General features: G+C 34.2%; 1 protein-coding gene across 5 annotated transcripts; it reads right to left on the reverse strand.

Moving 5' to 3' along the window:
* Positions 1-187: 187 nt before the first annotated feature.
* Positions 188-5,699, reverse strand: LOC105156465 (uncharacterized). 5 transcript variants are annotated; one of them, XM_011072598.3, is made up of 6 exons: positions 5,361-5,697; positions 5,035-5,081; positions 2,957-3,048; positions 1,520-2,573; positions 536-1,188; positions 188-430 (listed from the first exon to the last, which is right to left on the reverse strand). In XM_011072598.3, the coding sequence occupies exons 3-6, from the start codon at positions 3,019-3,021 to the stop codon at positions 322-324; spliced, it is 1,881 nt and encodes a 626-aa protein (XP_011070900.1). In that variant the 5' UTR covers positions 3,022-3,048; positions 5,035-5,081; positions 5,361-5,697; the 3' UTR covers positions 188-321. The 5 variants fall into 5 exon arrangements, with proteins under 5 accessions (XP_011070900.1, XP_011070898.1, XP_011070902.1 ...); XM_011072596.3 differs by having other exon boundaries at positions 5,025-5,081; XM_011072600.3 differs by lacking the exon at positions 5,035-5,081 and having other exon boundaries at positions 536-1,185; positions 5,361-5,699.
* Positions 5,700-12,713: the final 7,014 nt, after the last annotated feature.

Raw genomic sequence — 12,713 nt, forward strand, 5'->3', positions numbered from 1 at the left:
TTTGAATCCCATTTGGGGGAACTTCAAAAAGTTTGTTTTTTTTTTCCTTGCACATGAACAACATTAGTAAGTTATTAAAGTCCTTAGTGTTCTCCAATAAGGGAAATGTTAATGTATCTAAATCCGCAGTTCGGTTAGCGAATAATTATATGTTGTAACCTAGAGGTGCATGAGTTGAGATCAGAGCTGAGTATCACTCTAAGAAGTGATAGCAGAACAAGCCTGTGAAACATCAACTTGTATAATTACAATACTCAATCTTTAAACTTATACTTCGACCTTGTATATGCGCACTAACAACCTAGTATGAAGTGAAAGCCTTCAGAATCTACAGCAAAGAATGCTTGATCTCCAACCCTTGTGTTTCCGAAAATGTGTCCCATCTGCTTTTCCCATTCTCACCGGACTGCTATTCCATTCAGATTGTAATCTGCGGGAGAAATGCGTTTTAAATTAATAAAGGAAGGTTTTGAAATCTCCTCGTCCTAACAAAGGGAGAAAACAAAAGAATGAGCAATTGAGAGACAGAACTTACATTGGAAAGGCAAAAGATCTGCCGCTAGCTGCACTACCATCAGAGCGGACAGAGAGGCTTCCAGAATACACTATTGGCCCTGAGAAAGTTATAAGACCAGCTGCAGAGAAACTCGACTCTTCTTGTTCATATTTCCCATGGCCGACAACTGAACTATTACCAAAGTCCTTATGCTCGTGTTCCAAAACATGCGACTCAACTGCTTGACCATCACTTTTGCTGGAATTTATGGCAAACGGAAGTTGACTATCAGTAGACAGTCCGTCCAAATCTTTTTCCCTGTGGTCAGGGGAATGATCGTGAACATCTTTGTTGCTGATGTCCTTGCTGCTAGCAGAGTGAGCGTGGCTAGTGGCAGAAATATCATTGGGAAACCCGTGCTTGATGGCAGGGGATAGTTCATGGACCTTCCCCATGCTTGTGTCCAAATTCGCGTCCTTGAGACAGTCTCCAGAATCAAAAGATTGTTCCTTGAAGACGTCAGTTCTCCCATTTGTAACACCAGCTACCACCGGTGCCAGGGAGTTGAAATTGAAAGTAATGCTTCCATTTTCCACTTCACTATTGTAGTACAATATGCTTGCTTGCAAATCTTCCTTTGGCCCTGCTGCTGGTGGTGCAGCCTCGCCAACTGCTTTTGAGGAAGAAATCTTCTGAGAACAGAATTGCAATCAAAATCAATTCCAAGAATAAGACAGGAACCAGTTACTATTGTTTATCTATATTACTGTGGAGATAAGGAAAAATTGGCATGGAAACTAAATTGTGGGGCGGTGTCAAAATACTAGGATCAGTAGCAAAGGTAAGCATTTGCTCTTTTTCCCTAAACGATAAGATTACACAAAGATCATCACAAGTCTCAACAATGACTTTGTGGAACTGTCTTACATAATCACTCAAGCAGTAGACCAAGTAAAGAAAACTCAGAGAATAACACCAACTGCTGCTATGTAAATGAACCAATTGGAAGCAAGCTACACAAACCTCATCTGGCAGTTGTGCAACTTTATTGCTTTCACCATCTAAAGAGTTGAGAAAAGATCTGAGAAAACTCCGTGTGCCAAATTCTTGAATTGGAAGTTTACTATCTATGAAAGAGTCCTCTTCTGAAGCATCAGTCACAGTCTCGCCAGTTGCATCAGTGTTTGTTTCACCTTTCCACTGTGAATCCTCCAGACCACAATGCTCAGCAGTATCCTTGTCAGAAGAGCTTTCGAATCGTGAGTTTGGCCTTTCTTGAGCAAGTAATTGTCCATTGCTCTCTTCTTTGTTGCCATGCTCATTAGTGGTAACATCCTCAGCACTTTCCAATGATGAAGCTGCCAATTCATCTGATACAAAACTTTCCATATCAACATCCCCTTCCATGGTATCGCAATGGGCATCATCATTAAGAGGTTGGCGAAAAGAATGTCCAGGCTTATCATCCATATTACTTTCAATCAAAAGATTTCCTTTCACGGGCATCCGCTCATCTATGCATATTTCCTTCACAACATGATAACTAATCTCTTTGTAGCAAACGGTTACCTCTGTCCGTTCACATTTTGATGCATTCTTATCAGCATTCCAGTTAGTATCTGTCGTGAACAAATCTGAAGCACCAATATATGGAGACCTATAATCTGTAGATTCATATTCACTGGTATGCGCAATCTCTTCAACTGTCATTGAATAGTCATGCTCTGGACTACTATGTACTTTGTCTTTATCATTTCCATCAGAAGATGATGAATCAGCATCCTCGTCCAGAGTCAAATGATCCAATAGTGCATTTTGATCGTCTCTCTCTGGAGAAGCCTTAGTTCCATGTTCATTATCCATGGAAAAGTCATCCAAAAATTTAGGGTCCCAACACTCATCCTTACCTTTTACCTCAAACTCTAAAGGATGGGTGTCTGTGGAACCATTTAAATGGTATGTTTCTTTACTTCCAACAACCAGGGGATCAGCGTCTCTTCCAAACCTTTTAGAATTGTAACATGTTGCATCCAGATTTTCCTTCATGGTCATGTCTTGTTCAGCTGGGTCATAGACACTGTCATTACATTCAGATGGTTCAAAATCATACTTGGAAACAAGTATCAGAAAAGATTAAACAGTTGCAATCTGCTGTCAAATTAACTTCTCAATGCATGGTTGGAAAACTTACAAATTCCAATCGGGGGAAGATAGAGTTCAGAGATAGATGAACGGATTTAAGAGTAAGAAATCAAAGGATTAATGACATGGAAGTGTTTATAGCTGAAGTTATTCCTCAAGATGTTTGTCAGATAATTATTATCAGCATATTGTAGGTTTTTGAAAAAATTCCAGATAGGATGTTTTGCCAGGGTATTCTTAATTTGCAAGATTGAGACAACTGCAGTGGCTGACATGCTAATGGTGTTTTTAAATCAACTTAAAAGAGAGGAATATTACCTGGTCTCATGCTTCACATCACTCGGGATGGTCTGGAGAATTCTTAGTAATTGTGAAGCGAACATTAACTAGGCGGGCACAAACTGAAGAATCTGTCATCAGGATAAAGGAAAGGTTAAATTGGGTCATGTCCCCCCAAATCCATGCAAAATAGCTTCAGATAAAGTAAACAAAGCGAAGCACTCCTAGCACACCAAAGTAACAAAATACCCTAACCAGAGGTCATAAAATAGTTCCAGTTACTTAACACAAATGATTAATCATTAGCCCTAGAACCAATAGAAATCTCAAACTCTGTAGAGAGGGAAAAGAACAATAAATTGTATAATAAATTCAGCAAAGGAAACTTTTTCTCAAATCAAAAGCAGTTAGTGCCCCTCTTTACGTGTCATGATCATCATTATACTAAGGGCTAGATGATTCTTTGAATTATCCATCTCATATAGCTAAGTCCAGTTGCATCAAAGCACACCCTCATATTGCTGAAATGCCAACTACAAATGCTCCCACGCTCCCAGGATATAAAACTGTAAATTAAACTATAAGCATTTTTCAACCATAAATATGAACATTCAATAAAAGCTGCACTGTATAAGAAGATAGTCAAATCAAGAAAAGATTACATGCATGTGTAAGTAAATAATAATCCTCTGTCATCTGCTCTGCCAGCCTAACATGGTCCTGTAGTCAATGGTGCGCAAAGGCGTGGGCCATGGCGCGAGGCGCAAGAGGCGCAGCCCTCGGGCCATTCGCGGCCTATGGCGCTCGCCTTCACAATGGCGAGGCCATGGCGGGCGCCATTCGGGCTGTTGCCCAGGCGTGTGCGCCTTTGTGAAAAAGAGCCTGGGCGGTTGGGCGGGCCCATCAAATAAAAAAAAACCCCTAATAATTAAGGGAAGTCCAGCAGAATAAATAATCTGCATGCATGATATTACACAAGTAACACATCTACTGTTCATCTTCCTGCCTCTTCTTCTTCTCTTCCTGCTGGCTGCCGCTGCTGTTCAACTTCCACTGTTGAGCAGCTGCTGCGTGATTCTTTGTGGGACTCTGGTGTTTTTTTTCTCTCTGTTATAGAACTTTAGACTGTTACTGTTTTGATTTATTTAAATTTTAATTTCTGAAATTTTGTAATTGTTTGTAGACTTGTAGTCTATGACTCTGTTATTTACTTCTTTAATTAAGTATAAATATAAATTAAAATTATCAGTTTTTCATATGTTTTAATTATATAAGTATGCTATGAAATTTCAATTTCAGACTTTCAGTAATTCAACTATAAGGCCATATGTATTGTTTAGTTTAGTATAAATAAAATATATATAATTACTAATACTGCGCCATCCTTCGAACGTGCACCATGCGGCGTGGCTCCAGGAGCCCTTGGCGCCATTGTGCGCCGTGCCCCACTGGCTACATGTTGGTCCTGACTACAATGGTATCAAACACAGACGAACAAAGAAAAAGGATTATCAAGCTTGCTCGCGAATCTAAAAAGCAATCAGGGGAATGTACTCTGTAAATTGATTACTTTTCCAGGGACGAGAAAATATGTTTAATTACTACTATAAGCATAAAGAGCAGACTTTGGGATTCAGAATCTTCCCTTTGTCTAAAGGCAAAGAAGAAGACAATTATCAAAGAAAAAGAAAAGGCAAAGAAGCAGACAAGAACGGTCACCACTTTTCAAACATCCCAACAAAACTTTAACAGCTAAAATGTACTCACTTTTTCAACCTATATATCTCACTTCAAAGTCAAAAACCCAAAAATCATTTGTCCTCTATCTTTCTATCACACAGACACGCACGCGAAAACTCTCTCTCTCTCACACAGATCTGAAGCAACCCCCTTCATCTTTACTAATATAATACTTGTAATCTCTTCATAATCTCACTTACACAGAGAATTGGGTAAATTATGTGTAAAAAATTCCAGAAATCCTGACTGACAAATTTGATTTTCATCTGATTCCTAAAAAAATCAAACCCCCTGAAAATAAGAACAAGAAAAACACAATATATCATCCCTAATACCAGATATCAGCAACGTAAATCACCCTGATTACCTATTCGTACCTCTTCCGTTTATTAATCCACAAAAGACTGCAAAATTTTCCTCCCCACTGCAACATTCCAGAGGGATGAAACAACTTTAACAAACAAAGCCCAATAAAGAAATCCAAAAGTTGGCAAAACGAAATTGAATCATAACAGCGCAATCCATGGCGAATAGAGAAAGCATATCACGTGATACGCCCATCAAAAAAAGATCAACCAACGATCCAAACAAAAAACGAATACGCACGTAAATGCTTCATTCGTAAACAACCAAATACAGTATACTTAAGCATACACCATGTATGTGTGTGTGTGTGAGAGAGAGAGAGAGAGCGAACAGAGACCTTAGTTCTGCTCCAGTTGTGTTGAGAAACGATACAGTATCGGAAAGATTTCAAATGTTCTTAAAAAAGAGAGAACTTGGGGTCTCAGCCGGCAAAATGACAGAGGAAACACCGCCGTTTGACTTAACATATAGGCAGAGAACTATACATACAGATAGATACAGCCTCCCTCTCTCCCTTCAGAAGAGAGATTTCTAGAGAGAGAAACAGAGTTTAGCGTACGTCTTGTGTGTGTGCGTTGCCAGAATATAAGTATGAGAAGGCAAAGTGCCACCCCTATCACCACTTACATTTATATATATATATATATGTATTAGTCAACTCTCCCTTTCTCTCTCCTAATATATCATACTCTCTCTCTCTCTCTCAGCATATACACAGAATATTTGTATCTCTATATATAAATAACATATGATTTCGAAACAATTTTATTTAATTCAATAATTAAAAGAATTTCGAACATTACTGCCACAAACGGCCGTCATAAATGAAAGAGGTAGAGATAGTTGAGAGGCATTAATAAGTGGTGGTGTGTCAGAGGGAAACTGTTTTCCGTTTGGGAGAGGTAAACGTATTCCGTTCGCCGGAAAGCAATGGCCAACCATTCAGCACGGTGCCGTTTTGGGCCTTAAAATAATGAGTTGTTGCACCTACATCTCCCACAATAATAATAATATAGTAAGATGGTCTATGGGATGTGGGAAAACTCTGACAATGGATTCGGTTAACGGAATATTAAAATATGAAGAGAATGCAATGACTTTCATTTTCTTCCTCTTTTTTTTCTTTTTCATTTGTCGTTTAACGATCATAAAAATATATCTTTTTACATGCATTAATATGTTAAAATGATTCAAATTTTTAAAGTGAAATAATTCAAACTGTTCGACTCAAATTATTTTTATAAGTTGTCAAATGAATTACAATTTTAAATTTAAAATAAAATAGCACGACATTTATTCGTTTGATTTTGATTTAGAAAAAAATTACAAAAAACGGAGTTGTTAACTATATATTATTTAATTTTTTAAATTATGTATATTAAATAATTTAATATTAACTAGTTGTTTAGAAATTTTTAGTGATTAAATATTCTTTTTATTATTTTGATTTTACTAACGTTAAACTTTTTTTTGTTACTTGCATATTGATTTGGTGTATCCTATATTTGTTAGTTGGAAGTTGGATCTAAAATATTTTTAAAGATTTTTAGTCATAGTATGTCTTGAATTATTGTGTATTTGATTTTAATTTTTTTTTAAAATTATTACTCTTTTCACTTAAAGATTTTTACTTATGTATGTTCTTAGCTATTATGTATTTAATTTTATCTATTTTGATAGATTATTATTTTTTGTCAATTAAAGAGTTTTTTAATAATAAATATTCTTATTATTTGTTAGTTTCGATGTCTTATTTTTTGTTATAAGTGTTGAAACTACAAAATCTTCTAAAAAATTGTGTAAAATCGCCCTTTCAATTTCATTTTGGAAGTTGCAATTTGATGAATTATTATGTAAAACATCCTATTGCAATTCGATTTGAAAATAAATCATTTTACTCGAATGAAGTTGGTGGGGTTGGTTTCATTAGAGGAAATATAACATTAGCCATTAAATGTAAATAGTCGTATCAAAGTATCAATAATATTTATCAAAGTTTAATCATAAAATATCAATAATATTTTAATCTAATGATTAAAATTGAAATTTTATGAATAAGTGTAAAATAATATGTTGGAACTTCACTAAATTTATAGATACTTGTCTGAATTAAAATAAACTTATTATAATAATACAATGTGGTAAGATTTAATTGAGAATTGGGGAATTTGGGACCACTAATATATTAATATTAAACATGCTTTGCATGTTCTTGGTTGTTGATGTTGTTATTCTATGAATTCAATTGTTGTCGGTTCAAATGTGTGGTTGTCTTAAATGGTAAGTTAGTACCCACAAACTTCATCAATTGGTCACATTCTTTAATTAGTAAATTGCAAATTTTTATGCAATTATTTGTTACTCAACTTGGCAAACACTTTTGAATGGATCCACCACCCAATAAACCCCATTTAAGAAACCATTCAAATATACGATTTATTAATTTGTCAATGAAAATTACTTCATGCTATTATTTATTCTCTCGCTCTTCATTATGACTTCATTCATTTTGTTGCATGTGCAAATGTCTATATATACATTAAAATAATAATAATAATTATTATTATTCTAAATTTTTTGCCTTATAAAAAAATGAACTATGCAATATATATCAAATACAATATGAGATATAATATCATTTTTCATTTAATAAAAATACGTGTTAATCATAGATTTTCTTTTCGTCCTATTAAATTAGGAGTCTTCATTTAGCTTAATCGAACAGAAACTTCAGTTAAAAACTTTGATATGTCAAAATGACGTATTAAACATCGAAGCGAAATGTTCGATTTGGTTCGTAAAAATCGATCTTATTTCGGTTCGATCCGATTTTGTATGGACTAATCAAAAATTAAAAAAATAAATTATAATGTGATGTTAATTTATTAGTTATAAACTATTTGTTTCACTCCAAAACAATATGATTTAGTGACAAATTAGCAAATAAAAATTTTAAAGTTGTCACTAAATATATATATATATTTTAAAGTTTGATTTGATTAATTGGCAGAAAAAATCAAAATCGAATCTAATGCCGAAATATTTTAAAAAAAATAAAGAATTAAATACCAAACTGAATTTTCAGTTCGGTATTTGATGAAAGAAAGAATTTCAATTCAATTGATTTTTAATTGATTAACCAAAAATAGACATACCCATATGTTTTTCAAATTTATCAAATATTATAAAAATTAAACACCACTTTTTTTCACATAAAAACAACCTACTCAACGTTAAAGTTGTCGTTATGAAGGAGTCTAGTACCTCAAAATCTAATGAGACCAACAAAAATTTCCATAAAAATGTAATATATTAGAGCATGAATCTTTGTCCTAAAAATCATCATACTAAATATATATATATATTCCCGACATCAAATAAATTGCCACACCAACTACAAATTTAATAATAAATCCAGTTAATGTGTCCTCAGTGCACCGGTTCAACACCATAATTGAGGTGAACATAACATTTCCATCTATAGAAAGTAGGTTGATTTGTACACATATTTGCTACCAACCCCCCATCTCAAAATTTATGGGTTTCAAATTGAATATATATTTATATATACAGTTCTTGGATTCTTTCATTTCGAGTTATCTAAAGATGAGCAATCATAAATTTATGTATAATTATAAGTGGTCTATGGTTTCTTTGGTAGGTAATAAAAGGACCACGGATGTGAGAACATCACGACCCATCAACCACCATAGATCCATGTGGTACTACTCCATTTAGTGGACAATGTGTCGAAGTGGAGAATTTTAATTACATTTGTAATAATAATTGCTGTTTTGTAATTGTTTGGATAGTTTTATGTTACCAATAGTTTTAGATGTTTTTATTCTCTTTTTAATGATGTTTTGAAGTTCTAAATTTTGAAATTGATTGCTAATGAGAATATTTTTGTTGTTTGTTGGTATAAGTTTATGTTGAAACGGTTTTTGTATAGTGATATATGATAAAATATAAATTTTATAATTTTACCGATAAATTAATAAAAAATAAATAAATAATAAAATATAATTCAAATTACAAAATATAATTTACCCTAAATTATTTATGGAAGGTTGTGAACTGCTAGGATCCCTAACTGAACTCCCAGGGGTATTATTATCATTTAATCATGATGATCAGAACTCCAAAAACACCCTAATCGAGTGCAGGTCCCCACCATATGGGTTTAAATCATTGTGCAGAGAATCATAGCCAGCCAGAGTCCGAGGACCCCACCCGACCGTGTTTGTACACATGATCCTTGCTTTGACTGGTCCCGCACGTGTTAATTAAACGTGTGCGGTGCTAGGGTGGAGGCGACACTTTGTGCTACGCTGCACCAGCACCACCAACTAGATGCCACCGTTGAGACATATCAAAACCTTCAATAAACGTAATAATATATCAATTCAAATATAGACATCAATATAATTTAAAATAATAAATAAATTATAATAATTTATACAACGTATGATAATTACTCATGCATTTGATGGACTCAACACCATGACGTGAAATTTGTTCATAAAAATTCAACCTTAATCATTTAACTAAAACATCATAGGTTATCGATGAGAGTTTGGATTCTTATAATTTCATTTAAATTTGAGTTTAAAATTGAAATTTTCTCTCAATTTTTTTACTACTCTATGAAATCCAACACACATATATATGTACATAGATACATATTTCCGTTCGAGTTTGTTCTAAACTACTTTTGGATTAATTGGCTTCAAATTTGTAATATAAATGCTTTATATTTATTTGGATAATTCTAAATTTGAAGGGAGTTCAAAATTTTCAACTTTAATTTTGAACTATATTTTGTTAAATATATTAATAATTATATTCTTTTATAATTTAAAATCTATTCCCCAAATTCTTCATTCAAATTCAAATCTATCGATCCAAACTGTCCAAATAAAAATCATCATGCTTGTGTTGGGGTCCGATCTCTTGGTCTAAATGCAACTTATAGTATGTATTATATACTTTATTATTAAAAACATATATATTGAGGATGATAAAACTCCAAAACTACTTAAAAAAAAAGGTTATTGACAATATTTATAGTCATATGATCTCAACTTCAACAGTACAACACAGATGTTGAGCAGAGAATTCAGTAAGTAATCATATTTGAGGTATTAATTGATAGATTGGGCAATGCTGATGAGCTATACTCATCCATCAAGGTATAGATGTGTGGCACATGGTCATTCCTCATACCTATGCCAGAGCTTTCACTAGATTAGAACCACAGAATAGGCTGTGTGGAAACCATTTGTTACAAGGAAAGCAGAATGGACCATATCAACCATTTAGTCACTAAAATTTCTCCTTCTTCTTTAATTAATTTAATTATACATAATTAGGACATGATGTCTTTTACAATATGTTTTGTTGTTTTAAAAATATTGGATGAAATATTTATCATTTTATATATAGGCGTCCTCTATTTTTTTCTCAAACTTCAAAGTTACTACTTTCATGTGTTGGTGGGAAACGGGGGGCGGGCTAGGGCAGGCAATTGGTGGGGGAAGTTGAGGGTCATGTGATGGGAATGGTGGATTTGGGGGAAGGGGGGTGACGGGCAAGGGGGGAAGTTGGGGGAGGAGCAATAACCAGGGGCGGCCGATTGGTAGGGGGAAGGTGGGGGTCAGGTGACGGGGATGGTTGATTGGAGAGGGGGGAGGGGGCGATGAGGAAGAAAGGGTGGGGGAGGGAGTTTGTTTGTTTTTTTAAATAAAAATATATATCATTATAAATATTATAAATAATATTAAATATAATAAAATATTTTATTCTTAAAATCAATTAATATCACACTTAACGTGCATGTAGATTACTTTCAAGACTAGAGGATAAATTACTTTATTTTTAAAAATACAAGGGTTAATTTGATTTTTTTTTTTAACATAGGGGATATTTTGCACATTCGTATATCGCAGGAGGGTGACATGTATTTTTTCTTTTAAAAATATAATATATTGATTTATATAAATATATATATATATATATTTTAAAATATAAAATATTATTTTTGATATGCACGTCCAGACGGCTTGACGTAACAACTAGTATGGAAATATATAAACCTTTGTTTGTAACGGATTGACTGGAGTTTGGGGCCAACTGGTTTTGCGCTACTTAATAGACAACAATGGCGACAGTTTTCCAACACATAATTCTTTTGTCCCTCAGTTTCGTCGTCTCTCTGTGCCACACAATTGAACAAATCTTGGACAAATGGAATTCCTAAATGAATACAACGAAAGTGACATTGTCGGCCAATGGTTCCCATTTTGCCTGAAATTCTTGCGAGCAACCAAATTAACCCTTCATGACATTAACTAATTTTAAGGATCAAGCAAAATTACAAAATTGGTCCTATATATAAGAATGACAAAATTAGTTGTTTAAGTATTACACTCATAATTTTAGTTCTTTATATATTAAACTTATAGTGATTTTGATTCTTTTGGTCAAAACTCAAAAGTGATCGAAATTATAAAATCAAATTGGGACTTAGGTATCTAATTGCCAATTGGACTCAACCTAAATACATGGCACTCAACATGGATGTTTAGTTGGCCTAGTAGGCAAAAATTGAGTCACATATAGTTCACATATAAAGAAGAAATGGGGGAAATCGATCAATGAGGAGGCCATGATGTAGATGGTGTCGCTGAAGGAAAATGGAGTGAAGTGTGCACCATGCGGAGGCGAACACATGAGTGGTGGTCCGACGGAGAGATGATCGCTGGCAGCGGAGATATGCAGAAAAATAGTGGGCGGTGGAGAAAAAGAGAAGAAAATAAAAACAAAGAAAACTGGCCAGATAATGGACGAAAATGGATAGGCTACGATTTGTGTTGGTCTCAAATGGTGGATAGATTGGATGGCAACAAATCGAGAAGAGAAAGAAAACAATTCTAGATTGAGGGTTGGTGGCAGTGGAAGGCGGAGAAGATAGGGAATTGGCCGTAGGCGAGGGAGGGGGCTGGGCTAGTGGAGGCGAGGATGAGGTTGAGAGCTAGCGGCAATGGGAGGCGAGAGAGAGACGGAACTAGGCGGCAGTGGCGAGGGTGGTTTTTTTTATTTTTTCTTTCTTAGAATTTTTATGGTTTTCTATTTTTAATTAATAATAAAATTTAGTTAATTTAAAATAATAAATTAGAATTTATTACTAAGTTATAATTTCTTAAATATTTATTAGATAAAAATTATTTTAATTTGATTTTGCCACATCAACATTCACGTAGAACGTCGAAATCCTAAGTCCCAATTTGATTTTGTAATTTTCGGCCACTTTCGACCGAAACGACCAAATTACTATAAATTTAATATATAAGGACTAAAAATTGCAAGTTTCATAGTTATGTACTGATTTTGCCACTCCCATATATACTGGACCCAATTTTATAATTTTGCCTGACAATAATTATATATATATATATCCGCCTCCGAGGAAGGTTCTTAATCATTGTTGTGCGATTGTTTTTGGACATTGTTTGTGATGGTTGCATCGCATGCGAATGCGAAGAGGTGGTGCCCAACATGATTTCTTGTATTTATGTGTGAGTTTGCAAGAATTCAATATTATGGAATGTGAATGAGATAATATAAAGTTAGGGTAGACGTGTTAGGTTGGGTTGAATATTATTAGGTTGTTTGAATTTCAGTTTGGCTT

The sequence above is a fragment of the Sesamum indicum genome, linkage group LG2 (assembly GCF_026168435.1).
Source record: "Sesamum indicum cultivar Baizhima isolate 11 linkage group LG2, ASM2616843v1, whole genome shotgun sequence".
Classification (NCBI taxonomy): Eukaryota; Viridiplantae; Streptophyta; class Magnoliopsida; order Lamiales; family Pedaliaceae; genus Sesamum; species Sesamum indicum.

What these genes read in the sequence shown, in the direction of transcription:
- LOC105156465 (XM_011072598.3), bottom strand. Translation starts at nt 3,021, where the DNA reads ATGTTCGCTTCACAATTACTAAGAATTCTCCAGACCATCCCGAGTGAT. An exon ending in GATGTGAAGCATGAGACCAG is followed by an intron (nt 2,574 to 2,956) that starts GTAATATTCCTC and finishes ATGTAATGACAG; the next exon opens with TGTCTATGACCCAGCTGAAC. An exon ending in AGATCTTTTGCCTTTCCAAT is followed by an intron (nt 431 to 535) that starts GTAAGTTCTGTC and finishes TTTCTCCCGCAG; the next exon opens with ATTACAATCTGAATGGAATA.